The sequence below is a fragment of the Otolemur garnettii genome, unplaced genomic scaffold (assembly GCF_000181295.1).
Source record: "Otolemur garnettii isolate 467f Iridium unplaced genomic scaffold, OtoGar3 scaffold00042, whole genome shotgun sequence".
Lineage (NCBI taxonomy): Eukaryota > Metazoa > Chordata > Mammalia > Primates > Galagidae > Otolemur > Otolemur garnettii.
Genome location: NW_003852437.1, coordinates 6,110,175 through 6,126,714, shown reverse-complemented (window position 1 = coordinate 6,126,714; position 16,540 = coordinate 6,110,175). Strand labels below are relative to the sequence as shown.

General features: G+C 41.9%; 1 protein-coding gene across 3 annotated transcripts in view; it reads right to left on the bottom strand.

The window, feature by feature from the left end:
• Positions 1-16,540, bottom strand: part of HIVEP2 (human immunodeficiency virus type I enhancer binding protein 2) — a 177,477-nt gene that overhangs the window by 13,628 nt on the left and 147,309 nt on the right. For all 3 annotated transcript variants that reach the window (XM_012805464.2, XM_023513484.1, XM_023513486.1), the window contains 4 exons: positions 14,468-14,562; positions 7,726-7,770; positions 1,371-6,938; positions 304-458 (listed from right to left, as the gene is read on the bottom strand). In XM_012805464.2, the coding sequence (XP_012660918.1) occupies positions 304-458; positions 1,371-6,551 (5,336 nt within the window). In that variant the 5' untranslated portion in view covers positions 6,552-6,938; positions 7,726-7,770; positions 14,468-14,562. The remainder of the gene's footprint in view (positions 1-303; positions 459-1,370; positions 6,939-7,725; positions 7,771-14,467; positions 14,563-16,540) is intronic.

Here is a 16,540-nt window from a genome sequence, read left to right as displayed (position 1 = left end):
TCAAAGAATGAACAAACTCAGATGACATCAAGAGCCTACCAATTTAGTAGATTTTGTAATAAGTTAGAGGTATGATAATTTAAGGCAGAGGCTGGAATCATACATTTTCATCAAAAATAAGTACCCCCAACAAGAGCATGGACTCATTACTCATTACCAGCCAGACTGCAGAAATGTGACTAGAAAGATAATTCACTTTAAGCTCCCAAAAAGGGCAGACAGGGTTTTTTTCATGGAGACCTTCAGGATGATTTACTCTGACTTATAACTGAACAGTTTACATTTGCACATGTGTTTCCTTACCCTCCTTCAAAGATTTTAATTCGGATTGGCTCAGTTGGTTTGGATCCAATATCTTTATCTCCATGAATATCTCCTTTCCCTCTTTCCTTTAAGATATTTCCCACCAGTTTCCTTTCTAGCTTGCTGCCAAATAAAAAGGATGCATCAGGTTTCATCTGTAGGACAAGAAGAGAGAATCATTTTGTGTGGTCTCTCTAAGACACAGTAGCTCCCACATTCCCCTTTTCCAACTCCCTGAAAATGAGCCTAAATTCCAGCCTAAAAGTCCAGGGGTGGGTTATATAAAATAAGGGACACTAGGGACAAAATGAGATAAAAATGACAGTATCCACTAAATAAATCAATATTTTGTTTGAGAAAAGGTATGTATACACACGCACACACACGTATACTTAGCACTTACTCTGTGCAACACTAATATAAAGTCTTACAAGACATGGTCTATGTTTTGAAGTAGCCGTGAAAAGAAATCCATTTTATGGTAATAAAGGAAGTAGTCTCAAAACATTATTGAAGGGAAAATGATAATTGACATAGTGATAGATTTTAAATCCTCCACTTGCTTCACTGTTAATTCGGCAACAATTCCAGAGTGCCTCTTATTAAACTGCTTATATTGTAATTTTACATGTAAGGCATTGATTATTCGTGGAGGTATGACTGGGAAAAATAAATTTTGAAAGAGACATACAGAGAGTAAGTTTTGGTGAACGTGTTTGGAAAGGTGGGTTCTGACCTCCCTCAGGCCTCCTTCCCCACCTTCCCTTTCAGCACCTACTCTCTGCTCCATGGCCCCCACTTTAGAGCTCCCTCAATTCCTCACATGCAAATACAAGCAGATGTGGAGACCACTCATACAGGTCAGAGTGGAAGAAAACACAGAGGGATCAGTCCCTATGGCAGCATTTCACAGCCCCTGGGGAAGGCCAGTGTTGCTGAAGACTGCCCCAACTCTGACTTTAGTTTTTAACTTTGTTTTTTTTTTTTTGACCTTCTATCTTTCACTGTGTAACCTGCTCAGCAATCAATTTCACTATACAGGGTGCTTTTAAAGCAAGATTTGTTACCTGAGCAAACTGTTTCCAAGCACTGGAGGATGTAAGCTTGCCAGTCCCGGGCCTGTGCATAGCAGCCAGGGTATAAATTTCTGCGGTGATTTTTTGCTTGGACCTCAGAAGAGCCAGCGTGGTCTTGGTGTTCAATCCGGATGGGTTTGGGTTACAGGAACTAATGCACCATGAAGCATAAACTGAGGATTTGAAGGTTGCCTGCTGCACATAATTGGGTTTTGTATAATTCAAGAAGCACCAACTCACAGTAGTTGTTGTCCGCAGACTGGGGAACTGAAGAATCTGCTGGAAATCGGCCACGTCCGTGAAAAGAAGAGTCGAGTTTGCCGCGTTCCCGCTTGGGCCAGAGGCCATGTGGACCAGCATGCCCACAGGCAGCTTCTGGCCCTTCCCCTCCTCTTCCTGCTGACTGTCTCCGGTTGGCAACGAAGAACTCTGTGGGCTCATGCTCATGTCTGACGCTGTCTCATCGATATCCAATTCATCTGAGGACTCTTTGCTTTCAGAGAGCCCTCTGGACTTCCGTCCTGGAGCAGGTGCTCTGGAACCAGAAACCATCTCCCTGCTGGGCGGGAAGGGCTCCCTGGAGGGCACACTAGCAGAAGGGTGGTCTTGAGATGAGGAGGGTGACAGAGAGGAGAAGGAAGATGACCTTGACTGTGAGCCGTCCTTGGGCTCAGAGGCACAGCCTTGTCGAACCAACTGGGGCTTCTGGGGGCGGGGCAGATCCTTTTTGATGTCCGAGTTGGTCAGCTCCACAGCGCTGAGCTCCTCCACTATCTGCCCGTACATCTTTTCTTCTTTGACCCTTTTCTGCTGCTTTGTTTCCATGAAGAGTTCCAAGCTGCTGGCTGGGGAGAGCATGCGCTTGCTACCTCCCAGGGTGGCGGCGCTGTCAGAGGTGGACGGTAGACACAAGGGGATGGAAGATTCTAAACCGAGGGGTAAGGTCTGAGGGACTTTCCAGATGGGGTATTTTTCCAAGCCCGCATGCTGTCCCAGTACCTGGGCGATGTTAAATCCTATGCCCTGCATAGCTGCATTGGTGACCAGCGTTCTTTGGGTCATATTCTCATCGACTTTGCATATGACAATTGCAGGGCTGTTCTGGCCAAGTATCTGAGAAATGCTTGTGTACATGACACTTCCATAGGACGGCACGTGCGTCTGGATCCGCACCGGAACCACTGTGCCTGGTAAGGACTGTAAGGGTCCAGCGTTTGCCGAAGCAAAATCTTCTTGAAGAACCTGCTCGGGGGGAGTTTCAGTTGATTTACTGCCCTGGTCTGATGGGAACTTTGGAAGAAGGTTCTTTGAGTGTAGCCCTGCTGTTCCTGAATAACACGGGTACGTCGGCTCTTTCGTGTGTGCATAATCAGATTTCTTTCCAGTGTGTTCTGCCCCATGCTCTAAGGGGTAGCTAGAATGGACTTCTGCCTGAAAAGCCGGCTTGCCGTAGCTCTTCTGAGGGTGCTGAGCAAAGGGAGGTGGGAAGTGGGCCTGCCACCAGGGCGGCTGCTGCGCTGGTAAGTGAACCATACAGACCGTGGGGTACTGGAACTGAAACAAGGCATTCTGGATGGGAGAAAACGGGACAGTCTCTTGATGTGGAAATAAATGTGGCTGTTCAGGTAAGTGTTTGCTTGTCAGATAGGATGTTGGTTGCATCAAGGAGTTTCTCAAAGATTCCTGACTGTCCATGTGCATGATCTGATGTTGGGTCAGGTGGAGTGGCCCCGAGCTCAGCGGGGCGCACGGCCCCACCACCTGCTTGCCTGGGTCCTCTGCCTGGAGAGCGGGCAGCACAGCAGGCGGGCCGGGGTGCCACCCGGACCTCAGGCCAGCGTGCAGGTGCTCCAGCTGCTCTTGCTTGACACTCTGATCCACGCCAGCCTCACCCTGCGCGATTTCCGGGGAGCCGCTGAAGGAAGCCTGCCGCACCAGGAAGCATTTCTTTCTCTCCCTGGACGGTGACAACGTGGAGGCTGCCGCTCCTGCCGCGGGCGCATGGGATAGATTCCCATAATCAAATGACTTGCTCCGAATTTCTGGGACTTCGGTTGGGTGAGGACAAGGCATCTGCTCGGAGGAGCAGCGTCGCATCTCTTTTTGGTGGTGATGGCCTGGGACAGACAAGGAGTATGAGCCAGCAGGAACAGTCAAGAACTCCGAATGCTTCCCAAACTCATCCGGCTTGGGAGGTGCAGTAAGCTTACCGGGTTCTTCTCTTTCAAAAGACATGGAGAAACTGGAGCTGTGAGACAGGTTGCTTTCTTGGCTGGGGCTGCGAGAGAGGCCGGTGCCTGTGGATTCAAAGCTGGACTCTCCAGAGGAGTGCTCCATATCTGCCAGTCGCAGACGTTTCTTTTTGGGGGGCAACTTCTCCGCAGGGAGCTGGGAAAGGGTCTCACTTCTCTGGGGCCACTGAAATTCCTCCACAGGCTTCTCTGGTTCCTTAGCCTGGGCTTCTTTCTCCTTGTCGGGCTTATCGGGCTCCTCAGTCACCCGGATCTCCGGGACCTGAATGTTGTGCTGGCGAACCAGCCTGGGCTGCGCGTGATAGGACTGCTGCTGCCCCTGCTGGGACGGGGACGGCTTGCCCCCACTCTCTGCGCCATCCCCGGGCGCAGCCCACTCTGGACTCACGGGGGCTTCTGAAATCTCACTGTCACAGGTTTCTGAAGGGGAAGGGGCTTTATCCTGTGCACAAGTCACGAGTTCTGCCGACTCGGACCTCTCAAATGAATTGGGTCGGCTCAGGGAGTTTGTGTGCTGAATCACAGAAATCACATTTCCAGGAGGTTTCCTGCCTGCGAGGTCTGACATCTTGTCTGAATCGGTGGCTGAGATTGAGTCCTCTGACCCAAGAGATGGACTTCCAGACTGTAGCGGAGGGCGACATGGGTCAAAGCGTTCTGAGTGACTATGGGAAGGGTTCTCGTGTCCAGCCATGACAAATCCACTCCTCACTCCTTCCTGCATCTTGAGGTCATAGTCTGAAGTCATTATGCCCATGGGGGTGCTAACAATGCCCCCACAAATCATGGGTGTGTCTTCCTCATCCCCTACGCTCTTCTCTTTCCGGCGCTTTCTGTTTTCACATGGAGTTCCAAACAGGCTTGGCACTGCCTGCAGTGGCACCACGGGATCCATAAAATAGTCCCCACTGTGTCTGAAAGAACTTAAGCTGGAAATGTCCCTGTAGCTCTGCTTTGGTGTTTCAGAGTCTTCCCACTTCTTATAGGGTTTCCGACAGACCTCGTAGTCGTACCCGACCCTGTCCAGAGGAGCCAATTTCTTTTCCTTCAAGGATGAGCCAGTGATACTTTTGGACATTCTGCCATGGTGCTCGGCCTCCACGTGCCCCTCCTGTACTGAAGGCAGCTCAAAAGCCGCTTGCCTTCTCAACATGCGCTGAGGGGGTATGCCCACCGTGCCCGGATAGAACACGTCGTCAGAACCGGTCATCCTTTCATCAAATGAGTGACTTCCTCTCAAAGAAGGAGGGAGACTTAAATTAGTTGCTGAAGAAGTTGGCATGGAGTTGCTTCTAATAAGGGGTGAAGAGTCTACAGGAGCTTCTAAGAGAACGGGGCTGCTGCCTTGGAAATTTGCTGGGTAAAGTTTTCCTTCATTCCTGATAGGAGATGGAATAATCTGGGGTTGTCTGGACTCACTGTTGAATTTAGCAGATTTCAGTATGTTTGTCTGACCAGGGTCAAGGTCTCCCTTGCTTGGGATCAGCTGAGAAACAGGATCCTCAAACATGTTGACATCTAACCTGGTGTTCACATGAGGTAAGGATTCCATGACGGCCTTCCTGCCCATGGCGGCACGCTCCTGGCTCGTGGCCGTAACACTGAGTGCATTTCTTGGACTAAGCCGGCAGTACTTGCCAAAGATGATTTCTTCATAAGACTTTGCATTTGTGTTGGGAGGGCTTATTTGCTGCTCTGCGCTTTCTGAACGGGAAAAATAACCAGAATCAGTGCTTCCTTTACTGTGCGGGCTCAGAAGGTTGAGAGATGGCTCAGAATCTTGTCCCTTTTTCTCTGACAGTCTTAGTGCAAGTTTCTGTTTGACTGTGTGGGAGTCATCAGCCTTAGTATTTAGAGACGGATTTGGTAGCATATCGGAGCCAATATACTGAGAGCTTTCACTGGGGAGAGGAATTCCACTCTTGGGAATAATCAGAATGGGGACCTTCATTGCACCGCCCAACGATTCTTCCAAGGACCCATGGTAGCCACTTCGGCTGGCAATATCCAAAGGCATGGGTGGGCCAGGACTCATTTTGTCAGCAGCCTCAGCAAATAAAGAACTCTCCTCATCTGTGTCTGTACTCTGTTCACCATCTGAGTGTATTTCTGCTTCCACATCAATAAAACCCGCCTCTAGGTCCAATTTAGATACAGCTGACTCTGTGAAGGGTACTAATCCTGCCTTAATTGCATGAGCATGTGACTTCCTGTGCTTGTACAAATTGCTCTTTGTCTTGAAAGAGAAACCACAAGGTATACATGGATATGGCCGCTCCCCAGTGTGGGACCTGATGTGTTTTTTCAGTACGCTAGGCTTGGCACACGCCCTGCTGCAGTAAGGGCAAATGTACTTGCCGGGCTTTTTGGGTTTGTGCTCTTTCTTGTGAGCATCTTCTGCCTGCTCGAGACTTTTCTGGGAGTATTGGCTGTAAGCAGGGTTCAGACTTGAAATCTTTTTTCTAGGATAACCACCACTGTGGCCATGAATGGGAAAAGGAAATAAGTCCTCAGAGGCAACTGATGGCAAAGGGCCAGGGAAAAGCCACGGAGGGCCTTCAAGGCTCTGATGTGGCTTGTTGCTGTGCAGGACCCCCTGTGGCAATGAGTGCTGAGGGAAAGACAGTGAGTGTTGGCATGAATAAGGACTCGGACGGTGCGGAGGAGGATATTGCTTCTCGGCGACTTGCTGCACTGCTTCACCGGGGCAGGCCAGTTTCCCAGAACCGAACAGTTGTGCTGAGGCTGGGCTTCCGAGCTGCTCCGGATCTATCTGCGGTTGCCGCTGTCCTTCTTGACTGCCAAAAGTGCTCATCTTAATAATAGCCGATTGCTCCTGTCTCCATCTACCTGATACTTTATCAGTTTCTCCAGACCTTGAGGTAGCTTTTTGTCCTAGAGCTGTGTCCCCAGTGTCCATTTTGTTACACAAGGTCTTAAGTGCTAGTTCGCTTGAAAGCCGTGCAGATGCATGGAGTGTCTCCAAAGCTGTGCTTTCTAAAGCTTGCTTGCGTCCATGCTCCAGGGGTGCTGCACGCTGGCTGATTGCTCCTTCTCCTTGGAACCTTCCACGCCAACGCCGTAGTCAATGGGCATCAGATGGTAACGTCCCCGGACCAGGGCTGCAACACAGTTCTCTCCATTGTAGAAATGTCTGTCCAAAGGCTAAGTGCAAATCTATGAAGACTTCTTATGGCATTTGAAAATTTTCAACTAGGATGAAATTGGGATGATGGATAGTCTAGGAGAAATTCTGCCCATCAACTAGAGCAAAGTTCAATTGCCAGTTTCACTAGGATAAAACAACCTGAAGGAAAAGAAAAGGCAAAGAGATTGTCACAACCGTTGTCAGATGAGAAATCAAAACCAATGCTAAATAACCAACATGAAATTAGATAAAATGTTTTTCACTCTAAGGAATTATTTTTATGGCCATTAGGTTAATCCATGAGGATATTCCTTTCAAGCTTATCATTAAGTAACAAAGGTACATCTCTGCCGTGTTTGCATTTTGGTTAGTCTTTTAAACACTCATTCATTTTAGTTAGACAGGTATCTGAAGGAAAACCCTCGATTGCTATTACTTACAAAATCATAAGATTTTTAAAAGCCTTCATTAAAAAAATTTAGAGTTATTTCTAAGTAAGTTTATGACTGAAATATATTACAAATCTCTACAAGAGATATAGTTTATATAAATAAACTATATGTAATACATTATGTAAATATTTATTTTTATTTATTAATATAAAATACATATTATTATATTTTATATATGTCATCTACAATATATAAAATGTATTTATATGTGTAAGCCGTACTGTAATGTATTTATATGTATAAGCTATACTGTAATGTAATATAGTATAGACATACAAATAAATACATAGAGTGCATTTTTAGAAAATATGTAATCTCTTAACATAAAATATAAACATATTTTACAGCTTAAAAACATTAGAATTAGATCAAGGCTGTAAATATCAGAACTTTGGCAAAGGTAGGAAAGAACATCTAAACAAAACAATGAGAAGATCTTCATAATATGAAACACAAAACACATTTTTAGGAGCGTGTAAAAATGCAATGATTACCTGAAAGGTTTAGAGTTCTCATGGGCATGATTGTCCTGACGCTTCCTGGGGACAAAATAAAAATGCAGTTAGGGAGCACTGTTCCCTTAAACAACAGCATTGCCACATGTACATTCCCATCTCCAGTTCCTTATACACAGGGTTCCCAGGCCCCAGAACAACAGCCAGGAACTTCTTCAGAATGCTCCACCCTGAAACAGCAGACCTTCTACTGACACTGGCCAACAATTACTCACAGAGAAATTATTATTAAAGGTAGCAAAGTAATATGTTTTAGGATATAAGATTGTTATATCAAAATATCTCAGTTTTTTGACACAATCAGCCTAATTCAAATTCCCTAGATATTAAAAAGTTGAGAATAGTGGGCTTTTTTAATTGCACTGATAAGTTTGAACTTTGAAAAAATAAATTTCTGGCTCGGCACCTATAGTTCAGTGGGTAGGGTGCCAGCCACATACACCGAGGCTGGAGGGTTCAAGCCTGGCCCGGGCCTGCCAAACAACAACAACTGCCATCAAAAAATAGCCAGGCGTTGTGGCAGGCACGTATAGTCCCAGCTACTCGGGAGGCTGAGGCAAGGGAATCACTTAAGCCCAACAGTTTGAGGTTGCTGTGAGCTGCAGTGCCACTGCACTCTACTGAGGGTGACAGCTTGAGTCTCTGTCTCCAACATAAATAAATAAATAAACAAAAATAAATAAATTTCCATCACAGCAAAGTGAAGCATCTTCTAGAGATAGTGAATGGCTCAGAAAGCCTCGACAACAAAGTAACTCCAATTTTAAGTGAAAATTCTACTTCCTTAAGGGAATGGTCGTTGTAGTGCCCAGAGGATTCTGAGAACTTCAATGCTAAATTGCATCAATTATGATGAAAGCTAAGATGCTTCCTTGATAGGCAACGTGGCAGTGTTTATCAAAATATGAAAACACGTACACTTTCATCCAGAAATCCCATTGCTGGGAAATATCCTTACAGATGCACCTGCTCAAGTGCTCAACAATACGTGAAAAGGACAGCACAAATAAATCACAGCCCAGGCAGAAAACGGAGCCATTGAAAACAAGAAGTACAGCTGGTAAGTACCATTACAGAAACTCATTCAGAGAACAGTACCATTAAGTGCAAGAAAAGCCCATTGCACCCTACTATGTATACTGTCATCTTTTTTGTGTAAAAGAGAAACAAGCGATAAAGAGAACATTCCTGTGGGAATGCCAAGCAGTGTTTAACAGTGGTTAAATCTCGGAGGGAGAAGCAGGGAGTCAGAGGGAGGAGAAAGAAGGGAGTTTTACTTTTCTCCTTATGAAATGCAATTTCAATTTTTGTTTATTTTTCTTAACACAAGTATGTTTTTACCTCTTTATGGCCAATACAAAAAAAAAAAAAATGCTACCATGCAAAGGGATTGCTGATTTTCAGCCTGGTCTTACTTCCACGGCCAGCTGACTCCCTCATGCATTCCTCAACTGTGATGAGGAGGAGAGGGGTGGAAAAGCACATGAGAATTCCCATAGGGACAACAGGTCTTTTGGGTGACAAATCAGTAGTCCCCAGATATTTGCAGCAAGACTTCTATAATCCAAACTTCCTCCTGCTAATAGCCATGAGGCACAATAGATTTGTCTAAAACTAAACTAAACTCAACAAAACAACAAGGATATTAATTTAGATTTGTTAAAGACTTTCACTATTCGGGTGGTGCCTGTGGCTCAAGGGTAGGGTACTGGCCCCATAAACTGGAGGTGGTGGGTTCAAGCCCAGTCCCGGCCAAAAAAAAGAGGGTTTCACTATTGGATTTGAGATTTTCCCCACAGTAGTTTTCTAAAGCAAAACCTTAGGAGAAGTTTGAGAGAAGATATATACTACTAAATATATAACACATTAGGTTTCTCATACATGAATGCAAGAGAAAAAGAGAAGTGATGGCCTCGTCACATTCAAATGCAAACTGACTTCTGTCAATTCCAGCAACAACGTGAACAAGAAGAATACACTATGTCGAACCCAAACTGGCTGACTTCGGGGTTTCATTAACTAAATATTGAACGTTCACGTAGACAAGGCCTCTGTTAGACCTTTAGAGGTGACACCCTCTAACAGGGAAGTAGAGTATATTTCCAATTTGAGAAACATGGAGGAGTGACTCGGGGCTTGAACTGAATAATTTCTAAGTTACTTTTCAGATTTACTACGTTATCACTGTGTTGACCTGTGTATGCTGTTCCATTGTTGATAATACAGAAACAATGACAGTGGCTGTCATTTACTGTGCATCTAGTCTGTGCTGACAGATAAGACTGTTACAGAGTTTCACACACATGATCTTACTTGACCTTCATGACAGTCCTGTGCTAATGTATTATTATATCTATTTTATATCTGAGAATGATGCTTATGAAGGCTGAGTTTCGGAACCAGAATTCAAACCCAAGGCTGGCTGTCCTCCCAGCCTAGGAGACTCACTTCTCTTTCCAGAAAGTTTTAGCACAACTTAACATAATACGCCTTCAAGAGTCTCTTCCCCTAAATATTTTCATTTAACTTTAATATTTGAAACGCCTGAACTTTTAATGGTTTGAAGACAATATGAGCTTTGTATATTTGTAGAATATAAAATGAACCCAAATGCCATTTCTCAGAAATCAAAAATATTCATAAATAAAATAACGTTCAAAGTGGACAGCTTCTTGTGTGTGTTAAATTCTCATGACAAATTGTTTTCCTTTGTTCTTTGAAACTCATTACTTTTGTTTATTTCATTTTGTTAGAGAAAATGTCTTTCTGTGTTGCCTACACTGAACCCAAACTCCTGGGCTCAAGGGATCCTCCTACCTCAGCCTCCCAAGTAGCTCTTAGGCCACTGTGCCCAGCTTGAAAGTTATTAAAGAAAATAAGAATCTCACAAGTGAAAATTAGGTATGTATCATTGTCCATCCTTTGGATGACACAAATATGATTTTGCTTAAAATGTAAACTTCAAATTAAATATGGACATACAATTTTATAATAAAACAAAACTGGAATAATATATTTGATAAAATACTAAGTGAAATATAACATTTTCACTTAGCAATGAGGTAGTACCTTTATAAATCAGATGTATTTAATTTTTATGGTTTACAGTAATAAATTAACACCATTCTTATTCCCTAAGGACATATTGTACAATTGAAGCACAAAATAAAATTCAAAGACAGCATCTTTCTATCAGAGAATACACTATAAAAATGAAGAAAAGTGATTTACATAAAATTCAAAAGCAGTTATCTAACGGTCAAAACAAAACTTATCTAGAACCTTAATTGTTGTGGGGTTTAATTTTTAGGAGGCTGATCCAAAAAAAAAAAAAACATATCTACCATTTTATTAAAGAAATAAAAATCCATTTTGCTAAGTTGAACATAGGATCATTTTATATTCCAACCACATTATTTATTATCTATAGAAAGCATATATATGTGTGTGTGTGTATGTATTTATTTCTTTATTATTTTTTTAAAGAGATAGCCATCTCCCTCTGTTTCCCAGTCTGATCTGGAACTTGGAACTTGGCCTTAGAAGTGATCCTATCCCCACATAGAAACATTTTAAGATTTAAAACACATTAAACTCAGTTATACAAATAGGTTCTGTCAAGAGATTTTCTTGACAGAGAAAAAGTATAATTTGTCAAAATATATTTCTTAAAAGATAAACTTTAAATTAGTTCTCCATTTATACTAAATTTATAAATTATAAATGCATTTGTAATACATGAATTATACATTTTTAAAATAAGTTTTCCTCATAAATTTCTGAGACAAGACTACCCAAGATGCCCCATCATTTTATCAGGAAAATGGGCGCTACCACACCACACCACGCTTCCTACTCCTGCTCTGTTGAGGAAGAGCGTTCATGTCTGAGCTGGAAGTTTCAGTTGGGACCTTTCTGGCCCACATTCCTCTGAACCACAATGTCTAACTTTTCACTTTAGTGAAAGACTTACTAGGGAATTGGAAATCATTCCTATTTCACAGGAACCTTTTACGTTAGATTTTAGCATATTTAAGGATGCATTATTCTTTCTCATACTATCCTTGGGGAGCCTTTAACTAACTGCTACCCATAAAATCATTTCCCTTCTTGGAGTTTTGAGCCATATAGAGAAAGGTAAGCGGGAGAGAAAATGAGTGATGGGCTCCTTTGGGAATTTAGTGATCATATTCATGATCTATTAAAAATGCGGACTCTTTGAATTAATCACTTATCTACAGCTGCTTTATCCTGGAAACTGAAAACATTCCATGACGGCAGTCACGTGCACCACAGACCTATTAACATGCTTGGCATGTCTTTTTCTTCAAAATCAAGCAGGATTTGGGAATGTTCAAAAGTTTCTTTGCTGCTCTAATCCAATGGAGGAAAAGAAATTCACTTTAAAAAACAATAAAGTTCCCAAAATTTAACTCAAGGTTTGAGAGCAACATTTGTCTTTTTTTGGTTAGGTGACACTTTACTAAGTGAACTAACTCTTCCAAAAATGGCATTAATCCTCGAGCTTTTGTTTCATTACTGAAATGTATGAGAATGCTTACAGATGGGAAAACATTTTTATATCAGGAAATCTACACTAAATAGATCATTAAGTCTAGGAAAATACTTTCTTTGGATCTCATAATATTATTACAAATCCCTAAATGAACCATTGTATATACTTGCAATTTCAGTTCAATTTCTTTCAATATAGATCTCCTTAGAACTATAAAGATCTATAGTAAAAAGGTTAATGATAGCTACATTATTTCTCTGTGATCATGTAGAGTCAATTCATTTTCGGATTCCCTAATGGTGTGTTAAAAACAAATTCCAGTTTTCCAGATCAATTGATACATCAAAAAATGCAATAGGAGAGCAGGGCTCCCATGAAAACAGCTAGTTGTCATTTTCTTCACTGAGATTTCCTTTTATAGTAACCAAACCCACACAAAGTCACTCTTGGCACCCATTGCCAACAAAGGAGTGGTAATCCAAATACACTTTGCCATTCACATTTAAAAATTCGCCTCATGGTTTTAAGTGCTACGAAAGATATTTTACCAGAGAATCAAACTCAAGAGGCTACGGCACGGGGGTGTCCTGCGGATGGTGCTACAACCCTAAGGAGTCCTCCGGTCAATACAGACAGGCATTGTCCGGCAGGCTCATGGCAGTTTTCAGAGGAGAGTGGTGTGGGAAAGATACTACCCTCTGCGTGACTATGGAATGAAAGAAACTGAAGCAAAAAATAAAGATGATATTCCTGGGATTAGCTGGCATTTTTTTTTCTAAAAGTGTGCCTTCTCCTTGGCTACTCTTCATAGCCCACTCAAATAAAGTTGGCACCCAGTTAAATAATTTCCTCAGACAGGCCCCAAAAGGGAAAGCAGAAACAGCCTCCTGTATAGACGGCCTCAGAGGTCTCTTCAGGATAACAGCTGGGTGGGATTGGCAGGAAAGCAGGCTCGCTCTGCAGAGGAATAAAGGCCCACAGTACCCAGGCTTGTCAATCTGGGATCCTGGGCTTAGAAAAACACGATCTTCAAAAAAAACTTCGCCTCAGGAAATTAATCATTACTTGAGTGGTGGCAAAAGTCAAGTGAGCGTTAAATAAAACATCCTAAATAGTGATAGTATACAGAGACCGGCGACAAACACCACTTCGCTCCTTAATATTTTCATAACAAAACATTTATAAAGAATTAAAAGACATGATTCTCTGGTCTTTGCGGGGGGGGGCAGGATTTGGTAGTATTACACATATAAACAAAATGTATATCTTATGATAGTGATTATCAAATGACATTTTAGAAGCGACTTCCCTGTATCTGTTTTTAAAATGCCAGAGATCAGTTATAAAATATTCTGAGAAATACACGAGCGTCTCCGAGCGCCACTGGTCCTCCTGTTCACTGCCCAACCTCTGCACAGAGAGTTCCAGACCAGGGAAGAAAAGGATCTCCCCACAGAGCGTGACTGGTGCCAGAGTCCAACTGAACGCAGACTTATTTCCACAGGACGATTTTTTAAAGGAATCTTCCTGAAAGCCAAGTTCATTATAAATGCTTCTTTTAGTAAAAATTGCCATTACAACCTCAGTTCTCCTTGAGAGGGGCAAGTCACCCCTCTGAAGAGAAGACTGTATATGATATGAAATCCTGCCAAGCAATTCAGAGAACTTTTGGAGAAAAGTAAAAATACTGTGATCATCACCCTCTAATTTGACATATGTAAAGTCTAATTGGATATAAAACCTAATGGACAACTGAACTGTATTTTCCACGTGGGCATCATCACGTGTATTTGTAGAGTTTGTCTATCTAGTTAAGGCATGTGTGACTTACTTCAATGACAGCATCTGCTTTCAATATTTTGCCATCGATTTCCAAATAATTTTTTAAAATTGTAATTTCACTTTTCTACTGATGTGGTCCATTAAGATTTACTAAGAGGAATTTCACATAAAAATAAACTTTGCCAGAAATACATACTCTCAAATGAGGCTATTTCAATTAAGGAGGTTATAATTAAAACTGATCTATGAAAACCAAAAGAAAAAATAAAACGTTCACAATACTTTTCTCTCTAGATGGAAAGTACATTGTTTTGGCCCAGATTTGATGATAAACTAAGTTTACATATGAGTTCGTGGTACACCAAGACAGCTTTTCACATTGAATGTAACAACAACAGAGTAAAATAAATTCTCATTGTTAACCTGTTATCCTCATATCAAAAAACTGCATCACAACGGTCTTTGATTTCCAAGATGCCAGTTCTCCCCACAGGAACTCATGCGCAACTTCTGGGAATCTAAAAAAGATGAATAAGAAGATTTAGAGATGATGACACTCACAGTGAGTTTAATAGGTTTGCTCCCTACTTCACCCATAGAACCTGCCTGCTTTCCTTTAGGAAGGAAAATTTGAAACTGGATCTCTCAAGGAGCTTTTTCTTTGGTTAAGAAAGCATTTCCTTTCTGTTAACACAGTTTAAATCTTTTGAATCAACACGTGTATTACAAGGGAATTGCCTGGAAGAGTGAACGTGGAGGCAATGATAAAATAATGCTAGAATTAAAACTTCAATACGGAAACTAGAAATTGCGGCATGGTAGTCCATGATACTGTGCTGCTTTTGACCTGTGATTCCACCAAGCTTTTGTGTATTAGCAACTAAATTTCACAAGATGAAGTCTCAGTGATTCTTTTCTACATTTTATTTCAGTCTTATATTCTGCGCTAATACTTAATTTCTGAAGTAGGAATCTCAAACCAACCAAAGGAAAATCCTGAGACTTCACAAACTTTAGTAAGTAATGAATAAAGGGACTTTTTCACATTCAGAATTCATACTTATCCAAGTACGATCCAAAGACATGAGGTCTGACAATTAAGGGTGCAAACTCATCCTTGAAAAAGTGCCACATTCCTTATTGCTGAATATCACTACGGTCACTTTCAAAGTACTCCCCTTGGGAAGCTACGTACTGACATCAAAATAGACTACCCTCCAAAGCACTTTTTCTAGGATGAGTTCATGAAGTTAATTGTCATACCTCAGATGACATCTCTGATGGCCATTCCAGAAAAAGAGTTCCAAAATTACTTTGAAAAGAGGACTAGGTGCTGGCATGGGTGCACAGCTTCCCAAGGGGAGGACTTTGAAGATAACCATAGTAATATTTAGCAGTGGGGGATGCAGCACTTTTTCAAGGATGAGTTTGCAAACTTAATCGTCTGATCTCATACATGGAAAGTCAAGCTACTTAATCCAAATAGATTTATCAAACATAAGATGCTGGGTATACCAGTATAAAAGACCCCCATAACAATATTACTACCCAAAGATGGTTATTATATATTTGTTACTTTAAAAAAGATATTGTTCTTTCTTTCTGACAAGTTATTACCAAGATCCTCCTAGGAAGAACTCAAGATTATGTAAGACAAGAGAAGTTACAATGTGCTGTTGCCGGGTACCACTTCCTGTGAGCATTCACAGTGCGTAAAGGAAGAGTTTGCTTTAATTTCTCTCCCCTAGGCTTCGCACTACTGCAGTTTGCACAGGACACCCTGTGCACTTTGAGATGTGAATCATTAGAAGCAAGTAGGCCCACTCGGTTCCTCAAAAGACACAAAAGGTTCAAAAATAGCTTCTGCAACTGAAGCAGGAGCCACGTCAGCAACCAGATGAATGTGGGTGGTCAGATAAGATTCTGTTACTGTAAAGGGTACATTATTAACCAAATGCTGGATTTGTTTTCTTTTTAAAACTTTGTTCTTCTTGCCTCAATTCAACCAGTTGCTGGCACTCAAAATGACACCGTACAAACTCTACCGTTCTCAAAACTGAAAGCGATGAACTCAATCCCAAAGAGTTGTCCAAAAAAAAAAAAAAGACCTACATGTTCTATGAGATAGTTCACTATATGAACATTTTTAACAAACCAAATATTACCTCTTTAAAAAATATAAAGTGCCTCTAAAGAGAAAAACCAAAACTGTGACTTTTCATACTACAACCTAAGCTAAAATAAAGAATGGTGTCCCTCAAAAAAAAAAAAAATCAATCAATCAATCAATGACCTATCTTGTACTTTGAGCAAAATGTACTGAAGACATAAATGGGCCGAGATTCTAAAGCTCTAGCTATTTACAGAGAACAATAAGTTGCAGTAGTCAGTGAACACTTGTGACTGGTAGGTCAGTAACAACATCCACTCCATACAGAAATCATCATTCCTCCCAACTTCCTACACAGGCAAGACAGAGCACATGATGGGGAAACA